This window comes from Heteronotia binoei, chromosome 10, assembly GCF_032191835.1.
Source record: "Heteronotia binoei isolate CCM8104 ecotype False Entrance Well chromosome 10, APGP_CSIRO_Hbin_v1, whole genome shotgun sequence".
In the NCBI taxonomy this organism is placed as follows: domain Eukaryota; kingdom Metazoa; phylum Chordata; class Lepidosauria; order Squamata; family Gekkonidae; genus Heteronotia; species Heteronotia binoei.
This window is the reverse complement of record NC_083232.1, coordinates 60,644,127-60,662,295: the sequence shown is the minus strand read 5'-3', so window position 1 is coordinate 60,662,295 and position 18,169 is coordinate 60,644,127. Positions and strand designations below refer to the sequence as shown.

Here is an 18,169-nt window from a genome sequence, read left to right as displayed (position 1 = left end):
ATCCTGGCGGAAGCTGGGTTCAGGTAACCAGCTCAAGGTTGACTCAGCCTTCCATCCTCCCGAGGTCGGTAAAATGATTACAGCGTAGATGACTGGGGAAGGCAATGGCAAACAACCCCGCTAAAAAGTCTGCCGTAAAAACGTCATGATGCAACATCACCCCAGAGTTGGAAATGACTGTTGCTTGCACAGGGAACTACCTTTACCTTTTTTTAGTTTTAGAAATCCCTCTTCATATTGTAACATTGATCATTTATAAAAATGTATTATTTGGTAATTTAACTTTTTGGGATTTTTATGGTAATTTTCTTCATAAATATTCAAAATATTCTTTCCTCCTTAATACTAAATACAAAATCATTTAAAATAATTTCAAATACAAGAAGATACCTTAGTTGCTCTGTTGGTAGATGGTAGTTACGGCAGCTGATTTCAGTTCCTTACCAGATCCTATATTCACACCTTTTCTTACAAATACTGCTTTATCTTGCACCACCAAATAATTCTGTTTATTATTCCCTGCTCTTGATGATTTGCTTCACCTGTGGTCTCTTTTAGCTGAACTAGCAGTCCCTGCACAAAGATATTCCCCACTAATGTAATCCATAGTATGCATGACAAAGTGATCATAGGTATATCCTTCTTGGGCATTTAAAGAGCAGATGATTGCTGGTAACTCAAGCAAACACTGAATTAAAAATTCAAATTCACTAGACTATCTAGTCAAAGGGCAAACCCAAACTTGTGCCAGACGTTCCATGTCCACAGCACTCAATGATGTTTAAAACTTAATTTTCAGACATGCAAGAACTCAGTGTAAATTGTGATCATTTCACATGATGAGGTCACCTTCCATCCACGGTGTTTTTCACACCCGAAACATCCCTGAGGAGCCACCATTTGTTCTGTTGACCCAACAGTCTGAAAATTGAACTTAAAATATACTAAAAAACCTCAGACATGGAAATGCCAGCACACTGCTGGTTTTGTGCCCACTTCCTAAATTCTAAATTCCATATTCTATTAATTCCATATTCTGGGATGCAAAGTGACTTAAAAACTGAGCTGAGGTGAAATGATCAGTATAGAAACTTCCTAAATATATAAATGATGGAATAAAACAAACACTGTGTATCCCTCTTTTTTTAAAAAAAAAAAAAATCAGCTAGTATATAGCATTGTGTCGAGAGAACACAATGCATAACCCTGTGATTTCTGTGTGTATACATCCTAAACAATTCTAAAAATATACCTGGATTTTGGATTTGTACCCTACCACAATTCTTTTAGTCTCATTTGTAAGTTTTATAGGGGTCCAAACTTTCCAGAAAAAGGTTCTCTGCCTTTGTATTTGCTTTATTTCAGGCTTTGAATAAGAATGGTGTAAAATGCTTCAGAACTACTTGGATTTTATTTATTCTTATTATTGTCTGTCTTAGAAAGATTTCATGGCAAGTTAAGTCAGTAAAAAAGAGGAGCCCAATTAAGCAGATTCAGTTTGTATTGCGCATAAAGCAGATGCTTAATAAAATTAAGACTACAATTGAAGCTCTCTTCTGCATTACCTCAATTGTCAGTAGTATATTCTTATGCAGGATGAATGTCTTTTTGCAGCATACTTTCCAAAGTTAGAAAAACAAAGAAAAGAATGATTAGTAGTGACTGACTGCATAGTGTAATGGGATGTTTTATGTTTTGGGGGTTGGTTTTTATTTTTATTTTTTTTTGTTTGTTTGTTTGGTATTTCCTTTTATAGGGCTTGCTCTCAGAAATCCTGCGAAAGGAAGAAGACCCCAAGACAGCTTCACAGTCTCTACTGGTAAACCTTCGGGCTATGCAGAATTTCTTGCAGCTGCCAGAAGCAGAAAGAGATCGCATATACCAGGATGAAAGGGAAAGGAGTTTGAATGCCGCTTCTGCTATGGGCCCCACACCTCTTATAAGCACACCACCCAGCCGACCTCCACAAGTAAATTGTTTTTCATGTATTTCTCATCTGTTTGTCAGTAATGTCTGAAGAAAAAATCTGTATAGTATTTTGAAACCTGAGCAGTGGTCTGAGCCATTTTTAAAAAATCTTTTATAATCCATTTCTAGCAGCCAGCAGCAATGCTGCTACGCTGCAGGAGCGTGTTTGCCGCACTGGAAGGGAAGAGAAGACTGTTGCAGCCCATTTGGGCGCGCTTAGGAGGGGGGCGGGGCTTTCCCGTTGTAACTGCAGGAACATCTGACTCCCTTCTCAGTCCCCAGCAGAAGGTAGGTCCTCCCACCTGCCCTGTTTGTTATGTAGGCAAGTGCTGGTCGCCTCATGGTTTGGGGGGCCAGGTAGGATTTTTTTGCTTTACAGCTGATTGGCTGTTTGCTGGGGGGGGGGGGTTGCCTACCCTGCATAGCAGGTCAGTGGACTGTGGATTTGGCTATAAGGAGGTGCTGTTAAATAGGTTGGTCACTTTAGTTTGGCAGGTTTTTACGGGGTTTATGGTATTATGTGGCTACGGGAGAACCAGAAAGCATCCCCCTTTTGGGGAATTAGGGGTCTGGCAGGATCAACCTTTGGGTAATGACCCGGGGTGGGAGAATGCAGACTGTCCTCGAGACTCGACTAGAGGGTGCCTTCCATTGAGATGTGCGTCTGGTGGTTGGGCCCTCTGGGGCTTGCCTCTTTGCTGGGCTGGGGGCTGGGTCTCTCGCCTGCTAATGGCAGGGGCGTGGTCTGTTGAGACCCCTGGCCCTGACCAGGCAGTTCTGGTTGTCCTTGCCATTTATTATTATATTTAATAAATTGGCCTTTAGTTATACCAATACCTTGTGTCCGACTCTTCATTCCGACTTGGGGGGCAATCTTTATAAACCTATGCAGACAAGAAACTCTGAAGCTAACAAACAGTTCTGGCTTTTGGCTTCAGAGAATATTGATAGGAAATATACATAAGCTTTTCCATCACCTCCTACACACACACACTTCTATTCAGGGCTTTTTTGGTAGAAAAAGCTCAGCAGGAACTCATTTACATATTAGACCACATCTCCTGCCGCCAAGCATTCCTACTCAAAAAAAGCCCTGCTTCTATTCACTGCACTCTTACCTGTTGTGAGGGAAGTTCTCTGGTGCAGAGCTTATTGAATAAAAAGTTGGTTTTTATATCCAGCTTTTCTCTATCCTAAGGAGTCTCAAAGCAGCTTAGAATCTCTTTTCCTTCTTCTCCCCATAAAAGTCACCTTGTGAGGTAGGCAGGGCTGAGAGAGCTTTGAGAAAATTATGACTGGCTTAAGGTCACCCAGCAGGCTTTGTATGGAGGAGAGGGGAATGAGGCTGCTGCCGCTAATCATCACACCATGCTCGCTCTCGATGTTGAAAGACATTGGTCTTGCTTGAATGGAAGCACCAAGCACCAGAGGAATGTGCTCCACAGTAGAGGACTGTCTCCATAACAGAAGATGGTGCAAATAGAGCGAGAATTAGAATCCAGCTAACATATTTTAACCCAAATCTCTGAAGCCTAATATATCTATCAACAGGCTCACAGTAGCTCTGATGTTTGTAACTTTAAAACAAAAAAAAGATCCTGTGTTGAATTCCAGTCTCCCCTCATTTGATCATCTCCTTATGGTGTGCATGTTACGTTAACTAACTGTCCAATAGTACCTAGAAAATCAGTGTATTTATTCTTTTTTACTTTTAGGATTCTTAAGGCCTTGATACATCAGAGCATACAGGAAAAACATATAATCTTCCACTTCATTCCCCTATCGCAGCATACTTTTTTTGTTTTGCCTTTTAATTCAGAAGATATAGTAAATGTACGGAAAGGATATATGAGTCCTCCAAGAGTTTTATAATGTCTAGGATTTTCAGTCAGCATCTACTGATATTTGGATCTCTGTTTTAATAATGATTATAGCTGGAAGTACAAGACATTATCCAATTTCCATTGAAATCACTGCTGATTTCTCAAGAAAAAAACCAAAAAGCTAGTCCCAGCAAATAACAAAGTGCAGAAAGTATCAAAGAACAGCAACTCCTCTAAGGAATGGGTTTTTCTTTCTCTCAGAGATGGTTCTTTTTTTATACTAGATCATTTTACAATGAGTACATGGTCTTTCAAAAAAGAGCTTTGTTGAAATAGATCACATTTTATAAGAAATCTGTCAGCTACTTGCATGGATTTGTGTATTGAAATGCTTAGTACTGACTACTTGTTTGATACTTCCTACATTAATCTGTTTATCATGTGTGTATTACATGCAGCATGTAAGTGATTTTATCATGTGTGTATTTTATGCAGTATGTAAGCAAGCTGTATTTTGCTTTAGTCTTTGCACTCTGACATTTTTTCTTTGAAAATTATTTTTGAACATTTCTAAAAAGCAGATCAAACATAAATCAGGCTTAGGTCTCTGATCTAGATATTTCTTGGACCCTCATGGTTTTAGTCTTTTGGGTGCCAAGATGGAATCAACCTTCATATTTGTGTGGTACTCACAAGTCCTGATTTCAAATGTTACATTTCAGTGTACATTTACTAAGATTATTTAAACACCTTTGAAATCTAAGTGCCTAGTCTTTCTCTAAATAGAAAATAGTTCTAATTGACAATCTGTGTGCCAAGTCTTATTTTAATGACACATGTGAAATGGCCAAAATATAAAATACAACCTTCCATCCTTGAAAAACCACCATGGAGAGAAGAGTTAATGGAAACACTCACACTTAAATATAACTGTACTTCCAGGCGCCACCATAATAATGGAGTAGTAAACTTTGTCCTGATAAAAAGCCATTTTGAAAGCAACCACATTTATTATACCTTTCATGCCATTTGCAGAGAAGAACTAAAAAGTAGTTTGTTTTGCCTGGAATGAATTTTATGAATTTTAATGTGTAATGTAATATTAAAAGCTAAACCAGGATTTAAAAAGGTTTTTGTTCCTAAAACTAAAACAGTAGTTATGGGAATGCATTATAAAAGATTTTTTGTTTTATTTTCACCTGGGAAAAATAATGTGAGCTCCCATATTTGTGGAAACCTGTTCGTTTACCTAATTGTGCTTTGTTCAGAAAATATAACTCCAGAATTTCCTATTTTTATAATTAGTGAGGACATTCATACAGATTAGCTAGTAAAGAAGTTTTTCTGTGTACTTTAAAATAAGTACTAGGAATGGAAATTATTCTTTTTTGGGCATGTCTTTGCAAACATTTATGGCAGTTTCATAAAAATAGTAGCAGTTTTGTCACAATTACAAATAACTTATTAGGTGATGCCTAGTTGCACTGTTTTTAAGATGTACTTTTTTAACAGGCATTTGTTTCACATTTTGTGAACTGCCATATGTAATGATGTAGCTATATAAGTAATAACTTTTATTATGGATTTTGGTGGTGTTCCAGTTTAACATTTTTGAAGGTTTTATGTCCTTTGCTAGCACTTTTTCTCACAGAGCTCTCTCTTGAGTTCATTTCTACCCTAAACACTAAATTTCCTTTAGGAAACTGAGTGTTATAAACCTCTTCCTTTTTTGAAATAGATTTGTGAAGTATAGCAGTAAATTGTGACTGATCCTTAACGGGGGAGGGGGGGAGCATTTTATAGATAGCCTCCTAGAGGTTAATTAGCAATATTAAGTAGTGCTCACCGCAACATAACCTAATCATGCATACTACCAAGAGAAAGTTAGGAAAGAAAAGAATCATTTTGAGATTGCTTTGTTGTACAGGACTTTTAAAAATGAAATAAACTTTCTTAAGCAATCTACATCCAAAGTTAATATATGCTCTCATTAATTTCCTCATAAAAATAACGTGATGATAATTTCAAAAATGTATCAGTGGTGTATATATATATAGTGTACTGACTCAGTGATTTGAGAAAAATCATGGGTTACTGTACGTATTCTTTGTATGAGGCGTTCAGAATAAAAAACCTGGAACTGATATCCCTATCTGCCAATGTTCGTATAATTTAATTATTCTCTTTCACCATGTTTCTGATTTAGCTCATTTAATCCATGTGGGCCCACTTTTAAATCATTATTCTCTCTAGTCTTGAGAAAACAATTGCTTTAGGTGAATGAAGAAGTACTTCAGTGCATAATGGCTCAACACAATTGCTACGTTTTTCTGGTAAACAGAAAAGAGAACCATGTAGCAGGTTTGATGACTACAGAGGTAATTTATGGCACTGTGGCAATTCGCAGTATAAATATTCAAAAAAAATTCCGGTTTAAGATACATTCAGAGATTGAAATGCATTTGAAGTTAACTAGACAGTTTGTCTAAAAAAGCATTAAATTGTTTTTGTTCTGTGCAGAGAAGAGCTACAGAAACAAGACTTAATAGGACAGCATTGTAGATTACGTTTTAAATAAAAAGTAAAATTAAACATTTGTTTATTTGATACCTAACACTGAAATTGTGCCCTTCCTCTGAGGAGCCATGGGCAGTACTGTTATTATTGCACATAGACACACACACACACTGTTACTTGAAAGTTCATTTCTCTTGTAAGAACCTGGGCAGACTTTCCCACTGCATGGGTTCTTGTGGTTGTTCCACAGTTTTTATTGGCATAACTTTACACTACCTTCAGGGACATTCCTAGGGCTAGGGAGGCATAGGAAGCCAAGAACTCCAGCTTTACCCAGGCTGCTTACCCTCCTATGTCACCATAGCACTTATCCTGTCACCATAGCACTTATGCCAGACTGACAGGGCTTTCTGCCACATAATTCTTAGCCAGCTTTCTAACCACTTTCAGCTCAGAGTTCTCTTCTGAGCCTTTTCTGATAACTGTTACAGCTCTAGGGCATTCAGCTATAGCACCAGCCTTTGGAACAGCCTCTCTGAGCAAGAGCGAGTTCCTGTATTGGCTGGGTTTCAAAGCAGTCTTCCTTAAGAGAGCTGTTCAAGAGAGCTTTCAGTGAAGGATGAAGTTTCGGCTGTACATGATGGTGAGAAAGAGAGCAGGGATGGTTTGTGTTCAAGATTTTTCAGTCCTTCACCAGCACTGTTTTTGTTTTTTTTTAAAAAAGTTGCTTTAAGGCACTTTATTTAGAAAATTATTATGCCATCTCTTAGGAACCTACCCAAGGCAGCTTACAATAATAAACAAACAAAGCAAAATAGATATTAATTAAATACAGGCATTTATAAACAGCCCTCTATGAAAAGCAAGAAAGCATTATATGATTCAGCCTCTTTAGGCTGAGAAAGAGTGACTGTCCAGAGGTTACCCAGTGAATATTATGGCTAAGCAGAAATTTGAAATCATACTTCCCCAGTCAAAACCCAGCACTGTAGCCATTCCACCACAGTAATGAAAAATAAGTGAAAGACTTAAAGATGATACAAACATGACTGTATTCAGTGTTTCCATGTGCTTAATTTCTTTAGTGACTCTAACAGTCCAATTGCAGCCTCTCTATCGTGAAAGTTCATTCAGCTATTTGCAAGCGTCTGTTGGTCTATTTCACACATTTCAAAGGAAGCTTGTATGAAAGATATAATTCTTTCAGTACCAAGCATGCTTACACAAAAGTAAACCTCACTGATTTTGATGTACCTTCTAATTAAGGGGATTTAAAAGTGCAGAGTATGATGACAATTGTTACTTATTTGAAAAGGGAAATATCATTCATATATGACATTCATATATTACTGTATAGGTGAAAACAGCTGCTATCGCAACAGAAAGGAATGGAAAACCGGAAAACAATACTATGAACATTAATGCTTCCATTTATGATGAGATCCAGCAGGAAATGAAGAGAGCAAAAGTGTCCCAAGCATTATTTGCAAAAGTTGCAGCAACTAAAAGCCAGGTAAGGACTTTATGAGGCATCATCAAGTTGACTTGCACTAAAACATTTTCCAGCATTTGTTCCACTATGGAGTTTAGCTGGGTTTTTATGGGGAAGAATGCAGGGTAATGGAGAGAGTATGCATGCAGTCTGCAAAATGTTAAACTTGATTGAGTGGACTCTAGTAAAGAGATAACTGCTTGATTTCTATGCAGCTCAAGGAGTCTTTTAAAATAGCCTTACCTTTCTCTGGATTTTGAGCTGTTGTGATAACCTGATGTACTTGACTGAAATGTAGAATATTAACTTTTGTCTGCTGGAATAGTTCAGAGTACATAACCCCAGTCATTCAGAGGGCCAGTTCTACACTTTTATTAATTCAGAAGTAACATATTACATCACCATGTTAGCTGTGTTTTGTTACAACTTTATCCTACAGTGTAATGAATTCATTCTTAAGTCCAGTTTTTCTTTTTTTTTTTGTTCCAATGTGCACATGTGTTTCTTTCTGTAATGTTGCATACATCTTGCAGAACGCTTTTCTTTTGTTGTTTTTTATGTTGGAAAAAAGGCAAGAGAAGGTCCCCTTTGGCTATTCAAAATGGCTATGCACGTACATTTCGTTTCTAGCAGGCCAGCAGCACTCTGCTAGGCTGCTGGAATGTCTTTGCATCCCTGGGAAGAAAGGGAGGACTTTTACGGCCCATTTGGGTGCATTTTTGAAGGGGCGGGGCTTGCTGTGATAGCAGAAGCACCATCCACCCTCTACCTCAGTCTCCAGGCTGAGATCGGGGCAGACGGAGCTCCGTGGGCTGCTCTGCTGCGTTTGTTAATTTAAGGCTGGGAGGCAGTGCGTTCACATGCCCCTCTGCTGCCTGATCAGAGCGTAGATAAGGCACGCTCCTGAAGAGCGGCCTGGACGGAGGCTGTAGGGGCTTGTATTCAGTTCAGCTGCTGCAATCGGGCCTCTGTTTCGCAACATTGGACTGTTGGCGTTTAAGAAGAGGAGCTCCATTTTCACAGCCTGTTACTTCTTCCCCTTCCCCCCAAACTAAGGATTTGAGGGTACTCAGGGTGGTGGAGTTTTTTGGTGCACCTTTCCCTTTCAGTTTGGCTAAGGGAAAGGGGATTTTGTTCAGGGCCTAAGCATTTTGTTTTCTGGGCTGTTTCAGGCAGAGTCGGCCATATTTGCTTCTTCTACATAAGGACAGCGACCATTTTGGAGGCAGTGGAGTGGAGGCCATTTTGGGGGTCTGTTTCAATATAAGGCAGCTTCATATGGGCATTCAGTATCAGCTTCTGGTGGTGGTTCTTTGTGAAGGTGTAGGCAGCCATTTTTTCTTTTTTTTGTTCCAATGTGCACATGTGTTTCTTTCTGTAATGTTGCACACATCTTGCAGAACGCTTTTCTTTTGTTGTTTTTTATGTTGGAAAAATGGCAAGAGAAGGTGCCCTTTGGCTATCCAAAATGGCTATGCAGGTACATTTGGGATCTTGCATTTTGTTGGGAATATAATTGGGTGAAAAAGCTGGCAGGAGCCAATCCTTAGATAGTCCTGTTTTTTATTCTTCACTGACTGCATGTACTCACCTTCTCCTCCACTTCTTTCTATACCACCACTGGTTTGCATTGTGACATACTTCTATATCCCCTTCTTTCAAAGTGTTAAAACAAGCATTTATATCAACAACATTAAAAATTGAGAATAAGCAGGAATTCAAAAAACATTACTCATCAGTATCAATATCACACCTTTATTGGTATAACCATACTCATCAGTTAACATGCCAATGGAAGAGAAAGAATAAAGAACTGACATGACTTAGTTCACGAATTACTATCAGCAACAGAAATTTTAGAAAGGGTACATAATTAAGTAGGACAAATTTTGTCTTGATTAAAAAAAATAAAGGAACTCATTGCTTCAGTAGTCTGGGTTTTTTCATGCTGCTGTCACAAATAAAGCTCTGAGTTTGGCATGTTTTGTGGTTTTGTCAAATGCTACAGCAAATTGCATTTTCTCTGGTGTATATATTAATAGAAAACCTTTGTAATAGAAGCTTTGTAACTAAATATCAGACCAGTTGTTTAGCACTACATATTTTACAATAATCCACCATATTTCTCTTGGAACCTCACAACCCGGATCCAGGTTATTCCTCTCTAATCTCTAGCAATTTGAGATACTCTGCTGTTGAACAAGGCCTTCATATTTTAGTTAATCCATGAGTTTGTTTAATCCACATGGATTTGTATCATATTGTTAAAGTTCATCAAGTAGTCATATGTTTTGTTCTGGACCTGTTGCCAAAAATTTATTGGAATTGCTTTCCTTCATTCCCTTCTTCCTTCCAATGGGTAATGTGGGAAGACCTGTTAGCTCCAGTATTAGGTCTTGCTTAGGGTGGAAAACAAAGACCTATTTTCTTTTGTACATTTATTTCCCACTCCAGTCCCTTCCAACCTATCTAGTTCTTGGTTGCATTAAGCATAATACATATAGAATGTTGAAACTGACAATTTATAGAGATGTCTTCCTCAGTTCTAATACTGAGTTTGCCCTTAGAACTACTGCAGAGTACTGACAGTTAGTTTTGCTCACTATCCCAATATTATTCTCTTGGATGACCGCATCAAATTTTGAACCCATCACAAAAAATCAGGACTTTTTGCTGTTGCTGTCTCAATGCAAATGAACTTTGCACATTTATTTACTTCACTTGCACCCTACCTTTCTCTCCTTTGGGGAATCAGTGTAACTTACTTTATTCTCCATTACTCTGTTTTATCCTCACAACAACCACATGAGATAGATTAGACTTTGTATGTATGATTGCCCCAAAGTCACCCAACAAGTTTCCATTGCAGCATGGGAATTTAAACCTGGTATCTCAGGTCTAAGTTCAGTGCTCTAACCGCTACACTATACTTATTAAATATCCCATCCCCCTAATTCTCTTTTCTTCTCATAAGTGAAATAGCTTAGATTGACCAAGTGACTGACCCCTGGTGTTCATCCAATAGACTTATGACTAAGTAAGGCTGTGAACTTCAGTTTCCTTATTCCTAATCAAGCACTGTAACCACTACACCAAACTGGCTCTCTCATAGGGTGCATCTGTTGACATTGCCTTAGAAATCTATTATAAAAGTGCTTAAAAGATCTAGATTTTAAGCATCAACAGTCAGGTTCAATTGGAATGAAAGTACTACCTGTCTGAAATCTATGTTTAATTTTAAAAGTTTAAAAACTAGCAAGCAAAGACATTAAAGAATCTTGATTTAGATTGACTGATTTCTGCACAGATGATTCTGTGGGATTCTTATTGTTATAGTAATCATTTCCAATTAGCATATGTTAACTGTGGGTAGTGTGTTAACTGTATGGACATATACAACTTTAGGCACAGGTATGGAATTACAAAGGAAGAGTGTAGTGAAATGTAACATTGACATGAAAAGTAGATTATACTTGCCATGAAGTCATGTAAGATATAAAACAGTCTAATTGATCAGGTCTTTAAAATAGCCTCAAGCTAGAAATTCCTGTTTTATTTCTGAACTGACAAAATATGACCTCTCTTTTATTAAGTGTGTTTCTGATATTCTAGTGTTGCATTTTGCTTTGTTATTTAAGCTTCAACTTTGGAAATGTTTGCAGTTGGGAGTTGGTCCATCTTTTCATTATATAGAAAAGATGTTTCTTTTTAAAGTTATATGCTGTAAGGAATACTTAAAAGGATATTTTGGAAATGTTATATCAAAATGATTAAACTCAAGCTGTGGACTGTAAAAAATTATAGCTTTACAGGCCACATGCCTGCCTACCCTTCAATCACTGTCAAAGTGATAATTTCTGCAATAATATGTTTCTTTTATTGTGGGATTCTAAACACCAAGTGCTGTTTAAACATTAAACTGAATTGTTTATGTTAGCGCTGTACTCAGTGTGTCATACATCAGGCCACTATAATCTCTCATGGAATGTAAAATTCTGTCATGAATCATGGCTTGTGTATCGGAAATTACTGTAATTTTGATTGGAAATTACAGGGCTCTTGAAATGTTTCTAATTATGATAGAATGTTAAGCTCGACTTCAAACCTGTGTGCTTCTTTAGATGTTTTTTATTTCCATGTGAAGGTTATACATTAAAAAGAAATATCCGTTGTCTGCACCCCTCTGTATTACCCATCCTTACTGTTTTCCACTGAACATCAACATTGTATCTATAATGCCACTTACTTTCATGCTGTGTTTTATGTACATTGGTATAGGGAAGTGTATATTGGTATGGGGGTGGGAGGGGTCCCCACTGAATTCTCCCTGTACTGCAGTAGTCACACATTTCTTATAATTTGTTTTAGTTTATTATGCAATTTAGTATTTTAAATAGAAAAGGGGGAAACGGTTCTTGAAAACATGGCATTGGGATGCTGCCTATAATATTTGGGTAAATAAAATGGTATGAGATTAGTCACTGAAATCACTAGTAGTCTTGTTAAAAATGCATATGACACTGCATATCTTCCCAATTATTGCTGTCCTAGGAATATTCTCTTGTAATACATATATGTATTTTTTAAAAGAGCCTGCTTATTATTAGGCAGCAACTTATACAAGGCCCACTATTACTAATACTTGCGATCTACTTTTCTATTGAACTTTTTTTTAAAAAAAGTTTTATTTTAGTATAAAACTACCTTCAGATACTGGTTGTGATATCTAATATCCATGTTTGTGATACCTCCCCCCCCCCCACACACACACACCATGTATTTACGTATTCAATTGTGCAGTGCTTAAAAAATGTGTATTAGTTTATACAAGCCAGTTTGTAGCTGTGGCTGAAATAGGGTCCCCAGGTCGTCATCTCTTATCAGTGGGAGTGGGAGGGAGCTTTCTGGGAGTTGGTATGATGTCATTTCTGCATGACGTTATCGCATGGGGATGTTGGCTATTGGGGGTGGGACTTCCCCCTACCAGCCAGGAGGCTGGCGGCAGACAGGCCCACAAAATTGGGGGATCCCCTGCTCCCACCTGGGGACTGGCAACCCTGGAAACAGACAACCAGAGAAAACACTAGAATATTAAGTTTCTGTTACACAAGAGAGCAGCCTTTATCTTTCAGTCCACTGCAGTACCTTCCAGAACTTCTGTGTACTATGGAATCTCAATGCTTTCTTTGAGGTTTGTATTTTCACGCAGTTTCTTTTCTTGACCAGATATATGATATTCCTGTTTGCTGGAAGATTCATTGGTCTGAAGATCTCCTAAAACAAAAGGCCTAATTCCTTTTGAATAAATCATAATAGTATTTGCTACAGCAATATATTTTGTTTGGTAGTAATATGGGAAAGTGGGTGCCTGTTTACAATTTTATAAAGAAATAGTGTGAGTCTGAAAGATTTCATTTCTTATACCAAATACTAGGGTTGCCAAGTCCAATTTAAGAAATATCTGGGGACTTTGGGGGTGGAGCCAGGAGACTTTGGGAGTGGAGCCAGGAGACATTAGGGGTGGAGCCAAGATCAAGGCTGTGACAAGCATAATTGAACTCCAAAGGGAGTTATGGTCATCACATTTAAAGGGACGGCACACAACCAGTAACCAAGATGGCGGCAGTCAAGGAGCTTGGTGCTAATGCTCCTTGAATAACACCTTCTGCCGCCTCTGCTATGCACTTAAAACTTCCTGCTGCTGCCTACGTCTGTTGCTGCTGTTGGGGAAGGCAAATATTGACTGAGAGCTTTCTACCTCGCCTTTTCCTGAGAAAAAACAAGCGGTTACCTGCGGGGGCTGGTCAGAACGGGGCAGCGTGATCGGCTCGGGCGTGGCCTGCTGGGCGGCGCTGTGGGCCGACTTGTGTTGGGGGTGCGGACCGGCCGCGGACTGACCGTGGGAGGCGTCGGGTGGTGTCAGGAGGCGTCGGGTGCTGGGGCGACTGTGGCCGCCGGCTGGGGTGCAGCGGAGCCGGGCCTGGCTGGCCGCGGGGGGCGTCAGGTGCTGGGGCGGCTGTGGGGGGAGGCAAGCGCAGCCAGTACTGAAGTTCAGAGCAGGGTGCCCAGTCAACTCAGCAGGTAGTTTTTCGCCGCAGGTAACCTGCAGTTGTGCTGGAGGCCACTTGAAACGGGGGGAGAGGGGTAGGGTCTTAAGAGACAGACTGGCCCCTCTTCCCCCATTTCAAGTGGCCTCCAGCACAACTGCAGGCTACCTGCGGCGAAAAAGTTTCAGGAAGGCAGACGCGTTGCCTTCGCACGCTGCTTTCTCTCCCCCCCCCACTCCCCGCGAGGACTCGCACCGGCTCTGTGTTGGGGAGCGCCAGCTCCCACAGGCTGCTGCTGCTGCACGAACAGCGGAGAGAAAGGAAGCGGATCAGCTCCACACCGGTCCCAAAGGCAAAAAGGAAACTGAGGAGGGCCGGAACCAGCAACAAGAAGGGCAGAAACGCCATGGTGGGGGTTAGGGGGGAAAGGCACTTCTCCCGCCGTCTAGAGGAACCACCCAGTCGGGGGAGGGGCTTTCCTCTTCTCCGCTGCACCGTAGCTACAGTGAAGCAGAGAAAAGGCGGCAGAAGCGCAGCGGCATCGCTCACTCCGCGAGTCTGGGTCCTCCAAGATGGGCGCCGTTTCCCCCCCTTCCCCTGCTTCCATTTTTTGGGGGAGCGGGGGAAGAGGCTGGAAATCCTGGGGTCCCCCGCCAGGGCGGGAGGGTTGGGAAGCCTACCAAATACTCATCCAGTCTTTTGCACTCAAATATTTGCATGTCTTATTTACACATGAAAGCTAGATCATTGCAGTTCAGGTGCTGAAGAGTTTCATCGGACTTCTTTATTGCTACGCAAAATGTGGCTTGAATGTACATGCATGCAAGTGGGTGGATGGGTGGTTTTCTTCCTTGTGAAGTTGGGTTATGTAGGCCTGAAGTATTCCTCCTGTATATATTGTAGCTGCCTACCTGAAGTATGGTTTCAGCAAGACAGAGTTTTGTTTTTGGATTTTAATAGTGCTGTCAAAAAACCAACATCTGTTGTTTGATAATTTGAAAAGCATTGTATATGGCCCTGCCACTTCTTTCTCTCTCTCGTGCTCACATACCTGATTTTGTTATTACTCTTTTAATATCATAATATTGGTTAAACTGCACTAGCATTTCCTTGTATAAAGGTATTAGAGTAATTCTTATGTATCCGTGATTAACTGTTCACTTGGCATATTAACATTGGAAAGTTATTTTAAAAAATAGTTTGGCTTTCTGATCTTTGAACCCATTGTTAGTCCAATCTTGCAATGTATTCATTTAGGCATTTTAATGAAATATTGTTTTGTTCCAGCAGCTAAGACATACATTTATTTATTTCTTCACATTTCTATCCCACCTTTCCCAGGCAATTCACATCAGAGATAAAGCAGAAAACATAAGATCAAACAGACCAATTCACAAAATTACCAGATGAAATTTATTTAACAATACAAGATGAAAATTTCTTCAGCTTACTATGCATACCCGAAATTTCAAAATGTACAAAACAATTACAATGCAGTTTATGTTGGTAACTTTAAGCCCTTTTAATTTGATAGTAGAGGAAAGCATGTGTTTAAATTTCTCCCATCGAAATCAGCGGGGTTAAAAATATAGTGGTTTTTATTGTGTTTCATATATTTTAGCTAAGTATGTCTACATAACTGAAATGATCAATCCTAAATATGTTATCTGTTGGAAGACAGTTTTTGTTGCTGGTATGTAAATACATCACAAAATATATGGAGCTATATATACATTTATATTGTGATGCCTCAGTGAAACAAATTGAGCTCTTTTAAAACTAGGATTTGCTTTGAAAATTTCTTTGTAAGTACACAGGAATCATTGCAAACTAATAGTATTTAGCACCTTTAAACCCAGCCCTTGTTTGGTCAAATCTGTTTTAGAATTTACACAGCTCTGCATGTGCTTACAAACACTTGATATCAGAGATAACGCTGGTCCACTCATTTGCTGCATGTTATAGTATATTGCCTAACTTCCGGCAGTCTTTATCATTCCAGTTGTTCAGTCACTTAAATTTAGGTGAAACTAATAGGTTCTCACAGCACTGTAGTAAACTATCTATTCAATTGGTAGTTGTTGCATTTATATATTCTTATACTTTACTAGTAATATTCAGAGCTTACTCTTTTAATTAAAGCTTCCTTTTAAAAATTGTTTATGCTAATACTCTCATTGTTCCCCCTGAAATTAAACAACATATTCTATACATATAGCTGGGTGTGCCTGTCATAACTTATTCTCTCTTCTTCACACACTCACACATACCTACACAGTATCTACTCACAGGACCTTTCTTCCTATTTCATCAATACCGTTCTTCAAGTTATAATCTCCAGCTGAAATAACAGGGTTCACAGTGATTAGGAATTTATAACCTCACATTTCCTTCTTTATAATCATAGTTCACATTTTAGAAAATCTCAAGCCTGTTCTGTTCATAGGTGTGTTACTAATTCTACAGTATTGTTTATTACTCTACTAGCTTTGAGTTTCACAGACAAATATTGGAACTAGGCCATTAGGTTTCTGGTACACAAAAGTTCTGCTTTTTAATATTAACAGGAAAAATGCATGATTGTTCATTTTTTTATGTCAGACCAGTGATGATTGGTGTAGTTTCTGTATAGTCTTTCACATTTTTGAACATTATGTTAAAAGTTCTGGAGCAAAGATTAAATAAGATTAAATGAGATTAAACAAAATTAATTTGAGGGTAACATTCCCAAGCAATAAAGACTAGCCATAGAAGAGGCTTCTTTGTGGCCACAGAGAGAAGCTTCAGAAGTAGTTGAACTTTGGTTATACCCCTTTCCAACCTCTTTTGTTTATTAGGGTAGTCCTTATACAACTGCAATTTCATCAACAGTATAGTTTATTTATTCGGTTTTTTGCTTTTTATTCCAGTTAAGGCATGGTTGATTTTTCCCATTATGACACCATTATAAAAGTCCAGATTTGATGGACAAAGTGATTCCCAATCTTCTCAAGTATACAAGCTATCCTGGTCCTAACTGTTACAATGCCAAGAGCCTCAGTGATTAATCAGGTGTTGAGGAATAGGAATGGAGAGTTGCACTTCAACCCTTCTATTATGATCACAATAAGTAGAGTAAGGCTGTCTACTGGTTCTACTCCTACTAACTCTAATTAACCATATGCTTCATCCCATAAGAAACAACATATGCTTTCTCCCTCTCCAGTGACGAGCCCATTAGTGGTTGCAGAACTTACCCATACTCAGAGGTGATACATAGGTTTTACTCTAACCACAGTATTTTCCGCAAGCATAGTACTTTACATTATACCCATAGAAATAAATATTTACCATTCATTTATATAACAGAAAATAAATGGGTATCCTTATTAACATTGGAGTGGAAGTTCAGCCTTTTTCTTGCCTTCTTGTATGCACAGACCCATCTTTCTTGGTCACACTAGAGCATGACTGTGTTGGGAGAGGCAGAGAGACAGCCTAAGAACACAATGCATTTCTTTTCTTTTCTAAAATTACAGTGTGTTTGCAGAGCCAGCCTAAGGCACTGTGTACATAATGGTTCCCTAAGGACACAGTGCATTTCTTTCCTCCTGTGAAATTACAGTGCAGAAGTTTTTGCAAAACTTAGGAGATAACAGTATTTCAGAGCAAGCTTTGAAGGAAGGCTAAAGTGGTGTAGGTCTGAGCAGTGAGATAAGGGATCTTATTACTGTTGGTATACAGTATAGTTTCTCTTCCATTGCTCTGTTCTGTCCTTCTAGACCAGGGGTCCTCAACCTTTTTAAATAGGGGGCCAGTTCACTGTCCCTCAGACTGTTGGAGGGCCGGACTGCCGTTACTGTACAAGGACGCGGGCCATCAGTTCTCCGTCTTCTGCATCTCTCTCCCTTTCCCACACCACACACCCTGGCCTGGGAACTCACCTCACCTCGGTATCACCTCACACTCTGTCTCTGCCACCTCAGCCCAGTGCCGGAAGTGTGCGTTGCTAACGCAAGTTTAGGTTGAACGTCACTTCTGGTCTGATTTTGCCATAACCCGGCGGGCCGCATAAACGTCCTCAGCGGGCCGCATCTGGCCCGCGGGCCGTAGGTTGAGGACCCCTGTTCTAGACACTAAGTAAAAAGTGCCAAGGCAGAAGACTGTATAGAAACCATATCTTTCAGAGGCTTAGCAACTAAAGAGGTTCTGAAACTGTACACTGAGAAATCCTCACTCAAGTTACACCCTGCATCCACTGAAGGTGGATGAAATTAAAGGGGTGTAGGGTACACAGGACCAATTCAGGAAACATTTAGGGACTTTGGGAGTGGAGACAGGAG

At 39.4% G+C, this 18,169-nt stretch overlaps 1 protein-coding gene across 14 annotated transcripts in view; it reads left to right on the top strand.

Moving 5' to 3' along the window:
• SATB1 (SATB homeobox 1) overlaps nt 1–18,169 on the top strand; it is a 146,663-nt gene that overhangs the window by 86,068 nt on the left and 42,426 nt on the right. For all 14 annotated transcript variants that reach the window (XM_060248760.1, XM_060248748.1, XM_060248753.1 and 11 more), the window contains 2 exons: nt 1,757–1,969; nt 7,666–7,821. In XM_060248760.1, the coding sequence (XP_060104743.1) occupies nt 1,757–1,969; nt 7,666–7,821 (369 nt within the window). The remainder of the gene's footprint in view (nt 1–1,756; nt 1,970–7,665; nt 7,822–18,169) is intronic.